Source organism: Montipora foliosa, chromosome 9 (genome assembly GCF_036669935.1).
Source record: "Montipora foliosa isolate CH-2021 chromosome 9, ASM3666993v2, whole genome shotgun sequence".
Taxonomy (NCBI): Eukaryota; Metazoa; Cnidaria; class Anthozoa; order Scleractinia; family Acroporidae; genus Montipora; species Montipora foliosa.
Genome location: NC_090877.1, coordinates 13581401 through 13602377, shown reverse-complemented (window position 1 = coordinate 13602377; position 20977 = coordinate 13581401). Strand labels below are relative to the sequence as shown.

At 39.4% G+C, this 20977-nt stretch overlaps 1 protein-coding gene across 2 annotated transcripts in view; it reads left to right on the top strand.

Moving 5' to 3' along the window:
• LOC137971176 (3'-5' exoribonuclease HELZ2-like) overlaps positions 1–13898 on the top strand; it is a 74980-nt gene extending 61082 nt beyond the window's left edge. Inside the window, exons 28-35 of one of the 2 annotated variants that reach the window (XM_068817936.1) lie at positions 674–817; positions 1748–1939; positions 2706–2989; positions 5504–5821; positions 6623–6841; positions 8753–8909; positions 10933–11100; positions 12780–13898. In XM_068817936.1, the coding sequence (XP_068674037.1) occupies positions 674–817; positions 1748–1939; positions 2706–2989; positions 5504–5821; positions 6623–6841; positions 8753–8909; positions 10933–11100; positions 12780–12883 (1586 nt within the window). In that variant the 3' untranslated portion in view covers positions 12884–13898. The remainder of the gene's footprint in view (positions 1–673; positions 818–1747; positions 1940–2705; positions 2990–5503; positions 5822–6622; positions 6842–8752; positions 8910–10932; positions 11101–12779) is intronic. The other variant, XM_068817937.1, reaches the window with a different exon arrangement.
• Positions 13899–20977: the final 7079 nt, after the last annotated feature.

The following is a 20977-nucleotide window of genomic DNA, read 5'->3' as shown; positions in this document are numbered from 1 at the left end:
GCAAGATGGCATGGTTAAAACGTGAAAGCCCGTTGAATCATCATTGTTTTTCATCCTCACTTCCCGCTACGCCGGGCGCCATGCAAGTCGATCATTTTTTTATGCTTTTCATGGGAAAAATCTTTTTTCTTACTGTTATCACTCAAAAATTCACCTTCCGGAGTACCTAGTTCTTGATCCTTTATGGCATTTTAGCGAATGCGACGCGAATATATTAAAAGACAAACTTCGAAGAAGACGAAGTTGTTTTGCTGAAAATGAAGAAACCCACTGAACGAGGAAGCGGTGCGTTCAGCCAATCAGGAGCGAGTATTTTTGGCACTCGACCAATCGTGAGCGAGTAATTTTGCTCTCTTCGAGAGCAAAATTAAGAAAAAATACCCTATTCATTGACCAATCAGCACCTAACAATTCACTATCATTAAAGAAAAAAAAATTGTGTTAAAAGCTTGCGTTTAAGATTTAAAACAGTAGGTCTAATATCCAATGGCGAGTTAGTCCATAATCCAGGGTCACACGAACTGAAAATGCTTGAACCCACGCGAATTATGCCGATTAAGTGGCTGACAAAGAAGCATGCACAAAAGTGCGATGGAGCTAAGCCTCTAACTGTCGTTTATCTGAACAAGAGTACCTTAAAGCTACGAAGAACTGAACATTTCTGTCTCCTCAGGAAACTTTGATAACCCACCGTCTTCCAGTCTTTCGATTGTGAAGAAGCATCCTTTTTGTGGGCTTAAGCCACTGAATCAGTACCAGGAAAAAGCAGTCAGAGATGCGCTCACAAAAGCCTTTACCCTTGTCCAGGGACCACCTGGTGAGTAAAGCTATTATAACATATATAAGAGAAGAGAGGATTATAAGAGAAGAGGAGAGAAGAGCAGGGAAAACACTCGACTACGTCTCGTGTTTCGCCTACACTTCTTTCGTGCTCTATCCGCGTGGCTGCTCTACAAGAGAACAGAGGCTTCTTCATTTGTTAAATACAATACAATACATACTTAATTGACCAATCCCCATAGGGGCTTTTCAGGGCCAATGAAACACGATCAACTAAACGACAGAACACAACAACAACAACAACAACAACAACAACAACAACAAAAAGTGTTAAGAATTCCACCTGGCCGAAGGCAAACCATTTGGCTATTTACAAGTGTAGCTGAGAAATTGAACGATGGACTACCAGACACAACTTCACCGAGAGGTCAGAAAGAGTCTTGAAACCGGGAGTCCCGGATCTCAAGGCAAGCGCCGTAACCACTAGGCCGCGACTGCCCCATACTATTCTTATAAGTGAACCGTTCTCAAGAATACTCTTCGAACCGATTTAACTGTAATGGAGAGACTGTAATGGAGGTTGGTGATATATCAGGAGCTGGGTTAATACCTTGTCGTTGAACATCGTCTGATAATTTAAAAACTAGCTTTTGGCGGAAGCGTGTCTGATATCAAATACGGTACTGAACTTGCTAGGTGCCTGACCCCACTCTGACAATGGCTCCATTGCTGTAAACGGAAAACGACAGATCGTGAAACTCAATAGTCGCTGGTCCCACCAGCATCCTGTATTACACCCATTAAAAAAAAAAAAACTAGCAAAAAAAAAAAAAGCTGAGGTAAAGAATGCTTGGGTTTGAAACTGATTTGGTTGAATTCCAACTGAAAAATTAAAGCAAACCTGCCTGGACATGTTCCATCTGAAAATATCTTGAAGTAAAAGTTTATGTAATTGTTTCTTTTCCAGGAACCGGGAAAACTGTCACAGGCGTTCATATAGCCTATTGGTTCACGAAACGAAATATGCAGCTTCGAGCACAGGACGAAGAATGTAATGACTTAGCGGTTGATTCAAACAGTTCACAACATACCAAACGGCTTGCACCACCTCAGGTCATTTACTGTGGACCTTCCAACAAGTCTGTGGACGTTGTGGCGCGTAAGTAATACAAATTAACAAACAACAAATTCATAGCTTCGTCGGGATTCATGCATACTGCAAGGAACTTCTCAAATTAAAAAACGGGTGCGGTGCGCTACAATTGAATTTCTGTGGCTGGTAGAACTTGAAATTGTGCAGGTCTCTCTAATTTAGATGCATCAAATGGTGTTCAAAATAATTACTTCGCCTGGAGCCTCGTATAGAGGAAATCTTGAGAAGATTTCGCCTCACTTAGCTTATAAGGCTGTCTACATTATGCCGGGATAATTTTGAGCAAAATAGTGAGGCAAAAGATCTAAATGCTACCTTGCTCTACTCATATATTTATCAGTTTTTTATTATTTGACTGTAAGCGATCAAATGGGTAGCATCTAGTGTAGGCGTTTTCCCGGGCTTCAAATATTCAAGCTGCAGGCCAAATATTTTGCGCTAAAATGAGCCTGCATTGCAGGCTAGAAAATAGAAGGCTTTTTCTGTAAAGTCCCGCTACATTGTGCAGACTTCATAAGTGCCAACCCTACCCTAACCTAATCTTAATACTGAACGAAACCTTAGCATGTTGGTAAGACAGTTCTTACCCTTAAGGGGAAACGTTATCATGACTCTTGGTGTGCAGTTTTATTTGACATGTATAATCAAATGTTACGCACCACCCTTTAATTTAACATAGCCACGAATGACATACCCAAGACCACTTAGCTACACTCTTCACGAGCAATCATCTGAAATGAGCTTTTTCTCACTATCGTTTTTTCCTGCGAAGATAAAATGCTCAAAATTCCTGGCATTAAGATTCTTCGTGTATATGGTGATGTAAAAGAACAAGCTGAATTTCCCATCCCAAACAAACGCAAGCCCCTGAGAATTTCAACTGAGGATGAGGTTCAAGAAATAGACGAAGAACTTAAGGCTGTGTCGTTGCATCACGTCATCCGAAGAGATGGGTGCCCGTTCGCCGGTCAATTAAGAGAATTTGAGCGCGGCTTCAACGACGACCGGATGAATGGCGTGAAGACGAGTAACTCTAGGGTGGAAGAATATCGCACAGTAAGTCCTTTTTTTGTTATTTTTACGAGTGGATGCGCGCATGCGCAGGAACGAGCATCGTGATGTGGGGAAAGAGCGTTGAATCCTGTTAGCAAAATGAATAATCATGTGATGTTCGGAAAAGATGAAAAGGAACGGCGAGAGTATAATTAATGTTTCTTAAATTAATATTTCTGTTCTTTGTGAAACCTACGGCAGATTTTCCAGACGAGCCGAATAATAATGAGGCTAACTCAGCGTTTTTGCTGAGAGATCGACCCGCCATTGTCTTTTAGTTCTGGGGTTTGATCCACAGCCAAAGTTATAGTGGTAAGGAAGCTTTTAAGGTCAATGAGACGTTGGTGAACTGACCCGAGATGTCTGCAAACTGATAGTTGGCGAAACGACTAGTTGTTGAGAAGAGCAAGGCACGTTGCATGTTTCCAACTTGCGGAATTAATTAAGCTTAGTTCTTCGAAATTAAATTTCGATAGGTCCGTCATGGAAACAAGTATGACTGTATAATAAGACCAACGCCGTAGCTAGAAATTTTTGACTGGAGCTGGGCAATAAAGCGAGGTCTGAAGAAATGATTTTTCAGAAAATTTTGAATGAATGCAGAGGTATTAAATGGTAATCAAAAGTAAACGTTAATCCTACCAGGTAAGTCTAGGATTTCTCCAATTCTTGGGTTTCACTCACGTGATCAACAGCCATGTTTTTCAACGAAAACAAAAGAAGACGTTAGCATAATAATAGCTTTCAATTCCCGGAGGATTGGATCGGGACACCAGCATGTCATGTTATGTCATGTGAAATCGAAGAATTGGATTTCCTACCTAAAGTTTTCCTACTTAAAAATTAGTTATGGCTTAGCATCGACGATATAAATACTTACTCAGGAAACTTACTTAAAATGAAGCCAGGTTCGCTCACTTCCGTCAGTTTTGTTTCATTTGGTAAATCACCTCAGGTTCCGGATCCCTTCAGATGCTTAAATGGCGACCACACAATACTTTATCATTATACCCGAGAAAGGTCTGGGGAGCCTACCGTGTATAACCAATCCCTACTCATTCCAGGGTATTAGCCGATATCAAATCTTTGTTTGTCCCTCCAAAATTTTGCATAAGCATTGTTTTTATTTTCTCTTAGGACTTACAACGGTCCCAAGAGAAACTGGAAACAATGCTTATGCAAAATTTTGGAGGGACAAACAAAGAGTATTATGGTATTTTTGATATCGGCTAATACGTGAGTAACTATAGAAGTGGAAATGACGTGTTGTATTCGAATATTGCTGCCCCCTTCTCCCCTGTCTCATAACGACAAGCGATCGGTTGTGAAAAGTTTCAAGCTAACAAGGTAATTTCAGCAAATTTCAGGTTTTCTGCTCAATACATCAGAAAGAACTTTGTCCCAATTTTTTTTGTGGGGGGGGACAACTGGCCCCCTTGCCCCTCCGCTAGCTACGGCCATGAAGACCATGGCTATTTTGGAAGAATATTAGCGAGATCGTACATAAGAAATTATATATATGTCGCTCAATATTTATTTGTTAACAGTGCAAGTGAAAGATCTGTATGCATTTAATCGAAGTTTATATTTCTTTGATCATCAAAGAAATCTACTATGCAGGCAACATTAACCGTATTATATCGCAAACAGCTGTCAAAATTGAGTCAAACATTCATATGTGTGATACCGGTGTTTTCGAATCAGACATTTTAAGCATAAGAAATCACCAGTTGTGTGGGCCGAGAGAAAATAAGCCGCGGCTTACTCTGGCCGCGAAAGGAACTATTTATACGAATATAAACTCCCAGGCCAGGATGGCTTGAGAAAGCCGTGAACATAGATTTTGTACCATTTATCCGGGGTGTTCGCGTCTTATGTAAGCCGCGGCCAGAGTGAGCCGCGGCTTATTTTCTCTCGTATAACGGCCCTGATTTGAACGGAAAGGAAAAAGGAAAGAAAAGGAACTTTATTTTAGTGTCTAGTCGTTTTAGAGCTGGAGCACTAATTGGGGACACTGTAAACTGAAATTAACAATTAACACAAAGGCAAATGTCGGTTTTTGAGGAGACGGGAAAACCGGAGTACCCGGAGACAAACCTCTCAGCGCAGAGTAGAGAACCAACAAACTATCGAACCCGGGTCACATTGATGGGAAGCGAGTGCTCTCAGCACTGCGGCGTTAAATGACCATTTTGCTAGTTTGTGACGAGGAGGGTAATGACCATTTTGCTAGTTTGTGACGAGGCTTTTAACACTGAAGGCTATTTAGATTTGCCATGTTTGAAGCTTCTGTAAACGCTTTCGGGCATGCCTTGTACCGCTTGCACGTTTTCCATGCATGAAATGTCAATTTTTCGACTTTGAATGATTTCTTTCTGCAACGGTTGAGATCGAGTGTTGTTGAGATCACTTCGTGTGTATATACTAAAACAATTATGTTTTTCAATCTCGTTGAATAGTGGCAGAATATTTACCTCGATTTGAAAGAATAATTGTTAATTATCCTTTATTGATTAGTTAATCGGTGAGGCTGAGAATTGGGCACTTCAGAGGGTGCACCTTGTTCTTTGCACTTGCGCAGCAGCCGGTAGACCAAGAATAACCACTTCCTGCAATATCCAGCAATGTATTGTGGATGAATGCGGTATGTGCCTGGAGCCTGAATCACTCGTGCCCATGGCGTACTCGGGAGCTCGACAAGTAGTTCTAATTGGTGATCACAAGCAGCTGCAGCCAGTCATTCAGGATCAGGTGGCAAAAACGCTTGGTTTGAGTCTGTCCATGTTTGAACGGCTATCCGGAAAAGCCTTGATGTTGGAGTTACAGTATAGAATGGTAAGCAAAAACTTGGTGTTTGTTTAACAGAAGAACTGAAAAAATTCTTTTTGATCCGGGGAGGGATTAAGAGACGAAGCTTTTCCGATTACCTTGATATTTATTTCTTCCACTGTTAAACATAACTTAAATAGTAAAAGAGCTTTGAACGCATCTTGAACAGAGGCAAAAAGAAGTCCAACCATGGCCAGTATGTAGGACGATTGTTTCATAAATCTGATTTAATAGTGCACTTCCCGCGAGTCTCCTGTACTACTAGTAGAGGTAACAGCCTATCACAGGTTCGAGCCTTGGACCATTAAAGCACTCAGATTTTTGCGTATGATTTTTGCCATTCACAGATGGCCGGCCGGTAATAACCTGGTTAGTACTACTTAGTACTGGTCAACGGTCCATTTGGTGAAGATCAGCCTCTGAAGCAGAGCAAAAATTTGGAAAATAAATAGAACAATTTTTTTGAAAAGTTGTCTGTCTCTCCCATGACATGATCGAAATCCTGACACTCTGGTTACACTTCATTTCGTGACTATGCTGGAATGTATAATATTGAAGGACTGGGAAGGTGAATCTTCAAATGAGTTGAATTGTATAGAAGAGTTTAAATGAGTACCAGTCGGAAGAAATCTGGCATCGGTCAGCGGGATATTAACTTCATTAACTTCGTTCCCAGGTCTTCTCCCCTCTGAGAGTCTCACGTCTTAACCAGTCAACCGCTCAGCCTACTCCGTGGAACAATTGTTCTCGGTTTTTTATTAACTTGAAACCTTGATGATTACGTGATTATTTCATTTTAATTCACAGCACGATAAAATCTGCCGATTTCCCTCGACTTACTTTTATGGTAAAAAACTCAAGACGGATCGATCAGTGCCAAACTCGGTCCCCCTGCAGTCTTTCTGGCCAGAAAACTCGTGTCCCATGGCATTCTGTCATGTTGAGGGTGAAGAGGAGGCCAGCGCTATAAAAACGTCGCAAAGTAATGCACATTCAAAAGCAAATATGAAAGAAGTTAGAAAAGTGGTAAGTACACTTGAATTACTTTTCGAATGATTGAGTGAAGGAGCTCATTCAAATTTAATTTAAATATTATGTATGTCCTTGTGATAACTGAGTTCTCTGAAAGAGAAAGCACTAGGTAACGACAGAATCAACAATTATGATAATTGTAGCACTTGAAATCTCAGTGGGTTCAACCCTCACCCTGAGAGATTTTTCTCTTTGCTAGTGTGGAAACATATCCATACTACTTGCGCTAACGCTTGAGCCCGGGTTCCTGGAAAGTCGATTAAACTATCCCCCGAGTCGATGTTATCTAGCTACTGATGAAATACTAGGATTTTCCGTTTTCTAAAAATCATATCGCGTAGTGATAACATCATTTTTATCTTTCACATGTGAGGATAGCCAATGAAAAGCGAGCTTCCCCTTCATTATAAGATACTTTTGTGCCTTAATATAATTTTTCTGTGTTTATGACTCAATTTGTTATTATCATGATTTGTTTTTCATAATTTTCATATCTAGTTTTATGTTACACAACATGCGTATTTTAGCGTTTGTTTTTAATCTGATGATTTCATCAGTATCTATCAGAAACCCATAAGGGTTGAAACGTGTAACGGCCCCTTGTGTGCTGGGAAACAAACTCCTGAATATTCAATTTGCTAAGTACCATATTTGGAACAACAAGAGCGAGGGGTTTCCAAATATGGTATTTAGCACTGAAACATTCAACCAATCAGTTCGCACTGAATATTCTGCTGTGAACGCGCGTCACACGTTTCAACCCTTATGGGTTTCTGTATCTATATAATAAACAGACCATCACACCTCGTGCTGATAGTATCTCGCACTCGTTCGCTGTGCTCACTCGTGAGAGATAATATTAGTGCTCGAAGATAAAATTCATGTCCCCGCGCGGCCATGTAATATTCTCTAGATATCTTTACCATAAGTAACCTATGATTACGCATTAATTGTCGTTTCGGATAAACGAATACGTTTAGTTACGGCTCAAACGCAGCAAATAAGGCCTTCACGGGTGCTCGTTCTTGCCGAAGGCTGCTTTCAGAATTGTTCTTCTAAACGTATTCGATTTGCGCGAATACGAAACGAAAATTAATGTGTACGAAGCAAAGGTTAGAACTGGTGGACCTTTTGGGATTTCTAACTCGACAAATTGCTCTTTAATTAAAAAAGAACATTCGTTAGTTATCCAGAGTGGACTACAGTTTGAGAGGTTGCAGTTTCGAAGACGCAACCTCTCAAGGAATTTTTACCCTTTTCACTATTTTAAGTCTACGATATGATTAATGTATATTTATAATTGCACATGCACATTGTCAAGGGTATGTTAAATTCTCTTGAGCTTTATGTCGATAAATAATTTACATTAGTAATACAATACATTAACCAGGCTGGACCGACAATCAATGTCAACCAGCTTGAGTCTTTTCGGCCAAATTTTCGAGCCTCCTATACATCTCGCGCCCTGGAGCGCTCACTCTTTGAAAACGAAAATTATTACTCTCTGCGACCTTTTTCCATCTCATCACCTGGATGTGATATCCGTCACTAAGACGTGATTAATTGGTAAAGATCGCCTCACGCTTTCTTATTTAATGAATTCCTTGCAGGACTATTAGATCTATCATCTACCTAGATTTACTCGTATAAGGGCAAATAGTGTTGCCCTTATTAGACGAAAAGGCCTTGCCGTTTCACAAAAGCAAGCCAAAGATTTCCCCGGTATTTGTAACGCTGGTTAGGGCTAACCATGCTTCGAGCAATCCAGGCCTGGAGTCCTCAAAGAAACCGAAGCAAAAAAGTGATAGAGCTGTGGCCCCACCAGGCCCTCTTCCCGGTCCTGTCATTTTGTTGTCATTTCAAACATGGCGCCGTTTACTCTCATATATCATTTTTATGATTCAGGTACAAGTTGCCAGACTTTTGGCAAGAAAAAACGTACGTCCAGCTGATGTCGTCATTTTAACACCGTACCGAGAACAGCAAAACAGGATAAGCACTGCGTTAAGAAAAGAAGGCATGTGCAAAAACATCCTTGTCACAACAATTGTTAAAAGCCAAGGTAAAGAGATTATTGCGACTACATCATCTCACATGCACCGTAACGTGCACGAAACCGTTAACTTAACCAGTGACGTCTCAGCGGCTGAAAGAGTGCCGGGGAAATAGAATAAATTAAAAAATAATAATAACACAAGCCTTAACTTTCAACTATCTTGCCAATGTAAACCCAGATAGCCCCCATACGTTTTTCACATTTCTAACACCAGTTCGAAATTTTATCATATAACATCTCCCAGATAATACGCGAGCCATGATTGGTCAGTTTTGTGGGCTGTATTAAACAGTACGGCTCGCTAAATTAAAAACTCATGTTTACTTTGCTTACGATTCACGAAATATGACTCTGCGGGACCTGCGCCAGGTGTCTTTGTTTTGGGTACCAGGGTAAAATGTGTAATCGTCTTAACCATAGCAAAGACACAGGAAGAATTTTTACAGCTCTTTTTTTAAGACTGAAAGTGAAAATTGGTCATTTCTTACGCCTAGCTGATGACGAACGGTTCAACATTGTGCAACATTTGCGCATTGACAAATGTGCGTCAAACGTGTGTCATCTGCCTCTTGAGACTGGAAAACGATTGGCTAACGCCATACAACTTAAGGCGACCTGTTGAACTGAACTGACGTCCTCTCTTTATTCGTCCAACAACGTTCAAATTTTGGTAGAATTGCCTACTTCAACATTCAACATGGCCTGATACACAGCTCAAAATGTGTTGAACAAGATCTGCAACATTGCTGATCAACAAATGTTGAACTGTGTGTCACTGACTTGGGCCGTTTTACGGGTCGGTCATCACTTTGTTTTGCAGCACAGCAAGTGACGGTCTTTTTTTTTTCACCATGTCAATTTATGGCCCTCGTACGAAAAAACGGGAGTCTTAATCTAGATTACGGCCCTCGAATTTTGTTATTGAAAAGTATTTATCATCTTGACAATCTCAATCCAATTAAACTGGCAAAGGGTTAAGCCGCAGCCGTTCGAAGGCCATATAAAGTTGGCCAACTAATTCAAGTTTGAACCCAATTCGTGTTTTCGTCCATTGAAAGTTATAACCACCGAAAAGGTGTTCAATGATAACCTGTAACGCGGCTGAGCCTACTATAGCGTCGAGGGTGATGACAATGTTGCAGGGTTTGTAGATCAAGTCCCGGAAATTAGTAAAGGTAATGTTGAGACTAGGAGCTGAGAGTAACGAGCAATTGGCCTTATTTTGGTTTAGTTTAACCCTGCGCCGCCCTCTTCTAAGGCACTAGCTGTCATATTTATCATTCTAACTAGTTAATGTGGATAAATGTGACTCACAGTAACTTAAAGGCTAATCAGTTATAAATAGAGGATGGCCCGGAAAACTTGGTTTAAAAATAAACACTTTTCTGACGCTGAAGGGGACAAACCTGATACCAGATTCTTACTATTGGGTAATGGACTCTTGATATCGTGAAATCTCACCATAATCGTTGGCACGTTATTTAAGGACGGTGCCTACTATTGTTGTTGCGCATATGTCCTGCGCATCTCGAGATACTCGGATTCCTATCGGCGGTGCTTATTAATACAGGGATATTTTTGCGCACGTCAAAACTATGCGGAGAAAGCAGAACTAAGCAAGTGCTCTTGGTATCCAAAAAGAAAATTGACGGTAACCACGCATTTTTCAGAGATAATTAAGCTTCAATTTGGCAAAGAACGTCATACATTGCTTTGTGTTTTAGAGCTTTTTACAAATATTGTTGATTAATGATCTTCGAAAAATGCGAGGCTACCCCAGATTTTCTTTTTGGATTTCAATAATACTTGTTAAGATCTGCTTTTCCTGCATATTCAGTAAACCGCGCAAAAATACCTTTGAATTAGTAGGCACCGTCTCAAGGTCCTCATCAACAATTGGAAAGCTAGTTCAATTAACTGACTGCATCAGAGGTATCGCCTGTATTATTATTATTATTATTATTATTATTATTATTATTATCATTATTATTATACAAATTCTAACTTTTAGTAATATTTGCTGCAATAGGAAGTGAATGGGATTACGTCATATTGTCCTTGGTTCGTTCTGGGAAGACAGATGATCTCGATCCAGAGCCTTCCAAGCATTGGCTCAGGGAACACCTGGGGTTTTTGACGGATGAGCATCAAATGAACGTCGGCCTCACACGAGCTCGAAAAGGACTTTGCATTATTGGTAAATACCCTTGAAAATAAAATCTCGCTCGTTTTACGTCTTTTTTTAACTATGTGTATTATGTCCCAATGGCAAGGAAGGGTTACGTTTTTGCAAACGTTGCACCCTGGTCAGAGTTTTTCTCTGTCCTTGTGTTGGCTCATTTCCATTAGTAGGGCTAACGCTCACATGGTTTATATGGGTAGAAAATTAGCACTTCACGTTACCCACTGATAGTCAATTTAAGTCTTATGTCACAATGGGCTAAATCGACCAATTCACTATTTTACCCTTTGGGAATATAGCGGTTTTCGTGTGTCGTAAAAAAATACCAAAGTAATTACTTGGACCAATCACAGCAGATACAAACAACGCAATGAACCAATCCGAATTCGTAGCAATTTTATGTAACTTGCCACTGAAAGCGCGGGAAAAATCGCGCGTTCACTGAAGCCGTGATTGGTTTTGTTACGCTTGGTGATTGGTTCAAAAATCGTGCGCCAGTTTATCAACCAACGGGAAGGACACCCAAAACCAATCGCGACTTGCATGCGCGATTTTTCCCACGGTTTCAGCAAGTTACATTGAATTGCTACGAATTTAGATTGTTTCATTGAGCTGCTTGCACCTGCTGTGATTGGTTGAACTAATTACTTTGGTACTTTTGGTACTTTGGTACTTTTCTGTCCTAGGTGTAACACAGCGAGGTCTCTTCTACTTATTTTACGACACGCAATTTGCAATCGCGTAATTACTGTCAACAGTCATTTGAAAACTCCTCTAAAACGTTTTTTTCCAGTATTTCCAAATCATTTGAATGTGAACGCTACATTAGAATTCAAAATACAATACACAAAGAGTCTTAACCCCGGGAGATTTGAATTGGATACAACATTGAAATGGTCGATTTTTATTATTACTGTGATTTTTATAACTCTCGCAATTTTGACCACCTTCAAGCACCAAGCCCTAAGTTGCGGTTAGAAACCCATTGGCTGTTTTGTTGTTAAATTGTCTGAGCTAAGACCAGGATTGAATCTGTCTGATGATGACGCGGGCACAGGGAAAAAAAACGAGTCATCGTAGCACAAGTCGACCTCCTGCTCCTAATTACCGAGTGTTTTAGCACCTCCCTAACGAAAGAAACAAGAAAGAAAACTATCTGTATTATGCGTCAAATAAAAAAAAATTTCCAGCATCCTCCTAAAGATTAAGATTTCCGCTACAGATAGGTCATTCCACGAAATGAAGGAATCCTTAATATTAACTGAAGCATGCTGACTTTGTCGCCATTTCTTGTACATAATGGGCGTTAAGACGATCTAATTGCACATTTCCAGATGCGGTTTGCCTCTGTTTCAAAGCGAGAACACACAACCGGCCATTCAAAGAGATACTAGTTGTGCATTTTAATGCAAGTCAAAGTTAGTTTTCATTTGAGAAGTCTCACTATGAAACAGGCAATCAGTTCAGTGGAAGAAGCCTTTTGCAAGCCGTTTTCTTAGATACAATACCAATGTCAGCAGCCTAGAAATTGCGAATGGATACCTGGAACAGTTTGGGGATCAGTGATCTTCGCTGAAACGTTGTATGGTGTGGTGTCCGGCTCTCTTATTATTGCGGGAATAATTGACTTAATTAGGTGGAAATGAAACGGTAATCACTTCTGGCATGATTCTGTATTATATAATTCTCCGCAGGTAACAAGCATCTGTTAAAGCATCATCCTATGTGGGAGAAGTTGTTGACATTTTACGAGGAAAAGAAATGCTTGGTAGAGGAAGCTCACTGGCCAAAGAATTGATTTTTCCCTTGATGAAAAAGCAAGTTGTTGTCAAGTCACAATTCAAAGCGGACAGCGTGTCATTATTTTTACCCTACGAAAATTTGTAGCCGTCCATAGTAATAGTGGATCAAATGTATATATGCAAAACTTTTTTGAATGTCAAAGAAAAAATGTTGAAGACATTTTAAAAGGAATTTAAAGTATTTAATGACACTACATTATATCATAAATATTTTTCATTTCTCACGCAAAAAGAACAAAAGTTTTAATCTTTTTTTAAGAAGACATTGTAGCCACTATCAAATTGTTAACGCAGTGAGCGGGAAATCAGTCTAGCAACTTAATTCTGACTGACTCTGTGGATTTCAAAAAGAGCATCAATATTCTACCTTCCGGCAAAATTGTGGAACAAGGAGCTAGAGCAATACAATGATGTGACCCGAGGGTTGAAGCTTAGCATGCAGTCGTGTCTAACTTCCAACTGGTACCAGTAAGTGAAGTAAAATATGCAGTAATGTTTAACGTTGGGGTTAGCTGTTTTATTTCAGATTTAAGAAAGCAGTTGCGTCTACTGCGCCTGTTAAAGGTTTCTGAGGCAATTTGTACTCGTACATTTTAACTCGCTTCGACCTCAGAACGTCCTTGGTATATTGTAACAGAAGCCACCCGGACCAACGGGAGATGTACGAAAATCTTCAATGAAAATTTAAAATGTTTTGGATAAATAAAAGGAGTTAGAGAAAAAAATTTCTTTGGAATTTGATAAAAAGATATTAAAAAATTAAAAACTCAAATTGTTAGTCAACTCCACTTCTCTTTTTAAAACGCCGATGGGTTGTCTTCTTTCAGTTTGGTTTCTTACCACCGTTGCGTTGATTTTGACTGTTGCATTCCATACACTATTCCAGCATAACTGGCTTTTAATATCACCTTGTGTGTTAAGCGAGATTTCCTTTTTATTGAACCAATTTTCTACCGTTGACGACTAGCATTGATCTTTTTCAGCAGGGGGAAGGTAGTAAAAGAATTTTTGAACAAGCATGATGAATGCATGCATGCACGCAATAACATGCAGTTTTTTGCTGATATCTTTCTTTCAGAGATTGGCGATCTTGTTCCCAGGGCTTTTCTTCGCCGGCTGCCCAAATTTAGGCGGAAACAACGTTAAGAGATTGGTACCTTGTCGTGTACTTTACAACAAATCAGCGAGCGTGAATCGGTAGCAGTTTTTAACTTAGTCGCCGGCTAGTTAGTAAACTGGTTACCCATAACGAAAAAAGAACATTCTTAAAAAATCTACTAACTTTGAAATTCTACGAATGGTTGTTCGCTTGGTTCAAAAGCTGTTTTCATGATTCAGTTGTGTTGTGGGGCTATTTAATCTTATTTTAAGGACGGTGCCTACTAATGTTATTGCGCATACGTTCTGCGCATCTCGAGATACTCGGGTTTCCTATCGGTGATGCTTACCACGACAGTGATATTTTTGCGCGGTTTAAAACTGTCCGGAGAAAGTAGATCTTAGTAAGTACTCTTGGTATCCAAAAAGAAAATTGGGGATAACCATGCATTTTTGAGAGATAATTAAGCTTCAATGTGGAAAAGAATGCCATACATTGCTTTGTATTTTAAAGCTTTTTATAAATATTATTCATCAATTATCTTTGAAAAATGCGTGGTTACCCCCAATTTTCTTTTTTCCTTTTCAATAACACTTGTTAAGATCTACATTTCCTGCATAATCATAAACCGGGGCAAAAATACCTTTGAATTAGTAGGCACCGTCCTTAAAACGTGAACATCGTTCTGCAACTCAGTTCAAAGCCCGGGGGTATACTCCCTTACAAGGCCTTAATGGGGACGTGCGGTCAGCCACGGTATGTTTTTCGGGATTTTTGTCTTGAACAGGGTATCGAATTTATCATTTTTTGTCTTAATCAGGGTATCGATTTATCAAATTTTGTCTTAAACTGGGTTAAATGTCTTAAACAGGGTATCAAAAATCAGAATTCTGTCTTAAACAGAGTAGGAAAATCAGCGATATTTGTCTTAAACAGGGTCAGGGTATGAGGGGCCGCGCCGGCACCTCCCCACCCAGGGATATATCGAGTCCCCCACTCCCTGGGGTTCAAAGTAAAATAATTTTGGTAAAAAAGGTCTTGCATATGATGTCTCATAGTTCAAATCATGACCTACACGAGACGTTCATTAAACCTTTGTAATTATCTTGTCAAAATGTTACTATGAACAGCAGAATTGAACAACGGTCTGGAGCCAGGTCTCTAAGCTTCCCAAGAAAGTATTGCCAAAAAGAGTTCATCCGCGTCGTTACATGGTCAGCAGATTCGGTACGTATGTGTGGGTAAATACTTTAAGTAGGGTTATTAAAGTGTATCATAAAGCACATAAATTATATAAAAGAGGTATATCAGCATATATAGGCACCTATAGCAAAGTATATACATGTATATCCATCTATGCCCATATATCTCTCTATATACCCATGTATTTCCATGTATATCCATGTATTCCCATGTATGTCCATGTATACGCATGTATACCCATGTTTGTCCATCTACATCCATGTACAGCCATGTATATCCATGTATACCCGTGTATATCCACATACAGGCATGTATATCCATGTACAACCATGTATATCCATGTATGCCCATGCATATCCATGTATACCCTTGTATATTCATGTATTATCATGTATATCCATGTACAGCCATGTATATCCATGTATTTCCATGTAAAGGCATGTATCTCCATGTATACCTATGTATATCAATGCACAGCCATGTATATCCATATATGCCTATGTGTATCCCTATATACCCATGTATAAACATCTATATCCATGTATACCCATGTATATCAATGCATATTCATGTATAATCATATTTTTCTATATATAGCCATGTATGTCCATGTAGTCACATATCACAGCCATGTATATCCATGTACACCCATGTATCATTATGTCCATGTATTCACATATCAAAGCCATGAATATCCATGTATACCCGTGTTTATCCATGTACACCCATGTATAACCATGTGCTTCCATATATATCCATGTATACCCATGTATATCCATGTTTCCCTATGTATACCCATGTATATCCATGTATACCCATGTTTATCCATGTACACCCATGTATAACCATGTACTTCCATGTATATTCATGTATACCCATATATATCCATGTTTCCCTATGTATACCCATGTATATCTATGTATACTCATGTATATCCATGTATACTAATGAATAATCATGTATACCCTTGTATATCCGTGCATTTTCATGTATACCCATATATATCCACGTATACCCATTTATATCCATGTATATCCATGTATGGCTATGTATGGCCATGTATATCCATGTATACCCTCGTATAGCCATGTACGTCCATGTATAGACATGTATATCCATGTATATCCACGTATACCCATGTACAGCCATGTATATCCATTTACAGCCATGTATATCCATGTATTATCATGTATATCCATGTACAGCCATGTAGATCCATATATACCCATGTATGTCCATGTCTGTCCATGTAAAGCCACGTATGTCCTATGTATATCAATGCACACCCATGTATATCCAGGTATACCTATGTATACCTATTTATAGCCATGAATATCCATGTATATCCATGTACACCCATGTATAATCATGTCCATGTATTCACATATCACAGCCATATATATCCATGTATACCCATTTCTATCCATGTACACCCATGTATAACCATGTGCTTCCATGTGTATCCATGTATACCCATATATATCCATATACAGCCGTGTATATCTATGTTTTGCTATGTATACCCATGTATATCTATGTATACTCATGTATATCCATGTATACTAATGAATAATCGTGTATACCCTTGTATATCCGTGTATCTCCATGTATACCCATATATATCCACATATGCCAATTTATATCCATGTATGGCCATGTATATCCATGTATACCCTCGTATAGCCATGTACGTCCATGTATACACATGTATATCCATGTATTATCATGTATATCCATGTACAGCCATGTATATCCATGTATACCCATGTATGTCCATGCAAAGCCATGTATGTCCTATGTATATCAATGCACACCCATGTATATCCAGGTATACCTATGTATACCTATTTTTATAAAAGTGACGACACATTTAAATTTGCAAGACATGTTTCGGTCGTGCAACGACCATCTTCAGTTGAAAGTAGAATTAATTTGAAGTTACATTTGAATTTATAATATGCTAAACAAAGATAAATAACAACGTGAAATAAATTGGGAATCTAACAAAATAGCCAAAGGTAACAAAAAAGAGTGTACAATGGAACATGTTGATTAGAACGAGAGAGTTAAATTAACGTGATATAATTGCTTATTTAAAGAAGGTTGCTCCCAGGAAATATGTAAGGCCTCTTTTATCTTGACCTGGAATTTTGTGGTCGCACGGTCTATAACTTCAAAACATTCCGCAGAGCAGGAGTTACGGCATGCCTCGGATTGTTGAAGGTGTTTAAAGATATGTGAGGTCCTGTCCCTGTTTAAGTGTTCGCGAATGCGTGTCGAGAGGTGTCGGCTGGTTTCGCCGACATAGCAAGAATTACAGCTTGCACAGGTAAACTTGTAGACAACATTCGAACAGAGTTCAACAGGCACAGGGTCCTTCACACTAAACATGTTACGGATCTTGAAGGAAGAAAAGGCTAGCTTAACATCAAGATTGTTACAATAACGTTTAAGTAATTTACGTAATCTGTTTTGTGCTACAATAGAGAAGGGCCCAACATAAGGTAATTTGAAAAAATTTGTAGGATTAGAGGGAGGACTAGTAGGTGTGTTCGAAAGGGTCTGAGTTTTTGTAATATACTGCTTAATGACTCTCTCAACGATATGACTGGGGAAAAGGTTTTTACGTAAGATTAATAACAATTTCTTGATATCCTCATGGAAGCCTATCCATGTGTTGTTGATCTTATACGTTCTGTCAACTAGAGTCCTGATTAAGCCAAGTTTGTAAGAGAATGGGGTAAAACTAAAATAATTAGTTAATAGACCGGTGAACGTTTTCTTACGATAGACCCTGGTAATAGGAGAAAGAGGTTGACTGTTGTCAATCAGAACATCCAAAAAGGGGATTTTTTTATCCATCTCTTTTTCCATGGTGAAACGTATATTGGGATGTCTATCGTTGATGTAGTCAAAAAACAAAGTAGCGTCATGTTCAGTGTCAAATAGACAAAAAGTATCGTCAACATACCGTCGATAAAGTAAAATACTGGAGGCCTTGTAGTTTTCCAACCAGATCCTTTCATGGTGACCCATGAAAAGATTAGCCAACACCGGGGCAAGGGGAGAGCCCATTGCCACCCCATCAATTTGATCAAAAAACGAACCCTTAAACAGGAAATGTGTTTGAGCAGTGGCAAAATTAAAAAGATTTCTGAGTTCAGTTTTAGTTAGCTGGAGATCAGGGTTGCCCTTGGAGATGTAGTCAACTGCCAGGTTGACACACTCCTCCAAGGGTATGTTTGTAAACAAACTTTCGACATCAAAGGAAACCATGAACTTTCCCGATAAAGGCAATTCATTGATTTCACGAACAAAAGTAAAAGTGTCTAAAACACAATATTCAGATGGGATATGAGGTTCCAAAAGAATGCATAAATACTTAGCCAGCTCATAGTTGTATGTTCCAATTGAAGAAACTATAGGACGGAACGGAGGAGTTGAGTTCGGCTCACGGGCCTTATGCATCTTGGGGAGGCCGTAGATTCTAGCAGGTTGAGAGCCAGAGGGATAGATTTTGTCATAAACACAGCGATCCAAATGGCCATTCTTTAGAAGCTTCCTGAGGTAACGTTGTAGCCTACCTTCTCTTGACAAGGTGGGGTCTTCCGTGATAGGTCTAAATTTGGAAGTGTCATTGATGATCTTGAGAATACCATTGTCATATGCAATTCTGTCTAGGACCACAACACCATTTCCCTTGTCCGGTTTTAAAATCACGATGTTTTGTATCTTCTTCAAGTCCTTCAAGATTCGGTATTTCTTACGATCGGCAGTCGTTGGTCGATGTGCAGATACGTAGGAGTGTGCAAGATGAGAAAGGTCAGCCACCAGTTTGGCATCGTGTTGTTTATTAATGAGTTTCTTTGCGATAGTGCGATGTATGAGTTCAAAGCAAGTGAAGACATCAGTTTTGCTAATACTAGGTGGACATATGGAGTGTGTTAAATCTGCTTCTTTCCAGATCTTTTGGAAATTTAATCCACGACATAGCAGCTAAGTATACCTATTTATAGCCATGAATATCCATGTATATCCATGTACAGCCAGGTATATCAATGTATACCTATGTATATCCATGTATCCTATGTATATCCATGTATATCCATGTATACCCATGTATATCCACGTATACCCATTTATATCCATGTATGGCCATGTATATCCATGTATGCCCACGTATAGTCATGTATGTCCATGTATTCATATATATATATCCATGTATACCCATGTATACCCATGTATATCCATGTAAAGCCATGTATATCCATGTAAAGCCATGTACATCCATGTATACCCATGTCTATCCATGTACATCCATGTATAACCATGTACAGCCACGTATATCCTTGTACAGCCATGTATATCTATGCATGCTTATGTATACCACGTATATTCATGTAAAGCCTTAAGCCATTTATACCCATGGATACCCATTTATATTCATGCATAGCCATGCGCGCTCATCCCTACGCAATTGCTAAATTCACCATATGATTCATTTCATATATCATTTCATAGTCAACAACTGGTTGCATAAGAATGATGCGGTAGCCTTTGATATCCATGAAGTCGTCATGGTCGGTCGGTGGGGCAATTACAAGAATATGAGTGCCGTCTATCGTATCAGCACACATTGGAAATCCCCATCTGTCTTTGTAAATGCGCATGACTTCTTTAAAATATTCTTCTTTAGGTAACGTGATAAACCGCGACTTCAGTTTGTTGACAATTGCAGCAGACACTTCTTTAACACAAGTGCAAACAAAAGGTGGAGATACACCAAACAAATTTGAAATCGTGCGCTATTCTGCTGATGATGCTATGTACGACAGCAGAATTAGCAATCGCAGCTTTGGAGACACGGCTCGATCAACGCATTCTCGTATCTTATTTTTGTTTGTTTCCAGATTTATTCCTTGTGCTTTGCTGCATTGAGAGAAGATTCTACTCTTGCTCATTCTCGAGCTTTTGCTGGTATATTTTGTTGTTTTTCAGACGGCGTGATAAATACATCTTATTCGATGGTTTAACATATAATACGCGCGGATATTTTGAGAGTTGCAAAGCATTTTGCGAGCAGTGAGCAAAATGTCCGCGAGTATTAGCCCATCCTCCTTTTTTTTTTCGTTTAGCGTCAAATGCGTTTCCTGAGCAGTCTCGGAATCGGAGTCCTGCTACCCCAGCATCATAGCTGTGGAGCCCGGAAAACAAACAAGACGTGAACCCAAAATGAATATGGCTGAAAAGTTGGTGGATGCTGTTGCAAACTTAAGACAGCGTGGGAAAAAGGATCAACCCCGAAACTCCTATGCAACCGTAAAATGGTTTTAAAACACCGTTCCCTTTTTTTTTTTTTTTTTTTTTTGAAAATTCCAAAAATTTCGGTCGGTCGGACAATGCTCAACGGAGAAAATGGCCTTATATGTTAGACCATCGAATAAGAGATTTATTATCCCACGACAAAAAAGGTACAACTATCAAACTTAAGCTCAAGAGACCTCCAAGGCAAAAGAAAACAGGTAGGGTCAAATACGACACATCAAAGCCGGGAAACGAAGATACCCTGAAAGAATTCAAGGTTTCCCTACGGAATAGGTACCAGGTCTTACAACAAGAAGGCGGAGATTTAGAAGAAGATGAACACGAGGTGGAGAAAGATTTTGAGGTCATGAGGAAAGCGTATACCGAAGTAGCGGATACTGTTTTAAGTAAACCGAGGAAGAAGAAGAAACCTTGGATAAGCGGAGAGTCATGGCAGCTAGTAGATCAACGGGATGCCATCAAC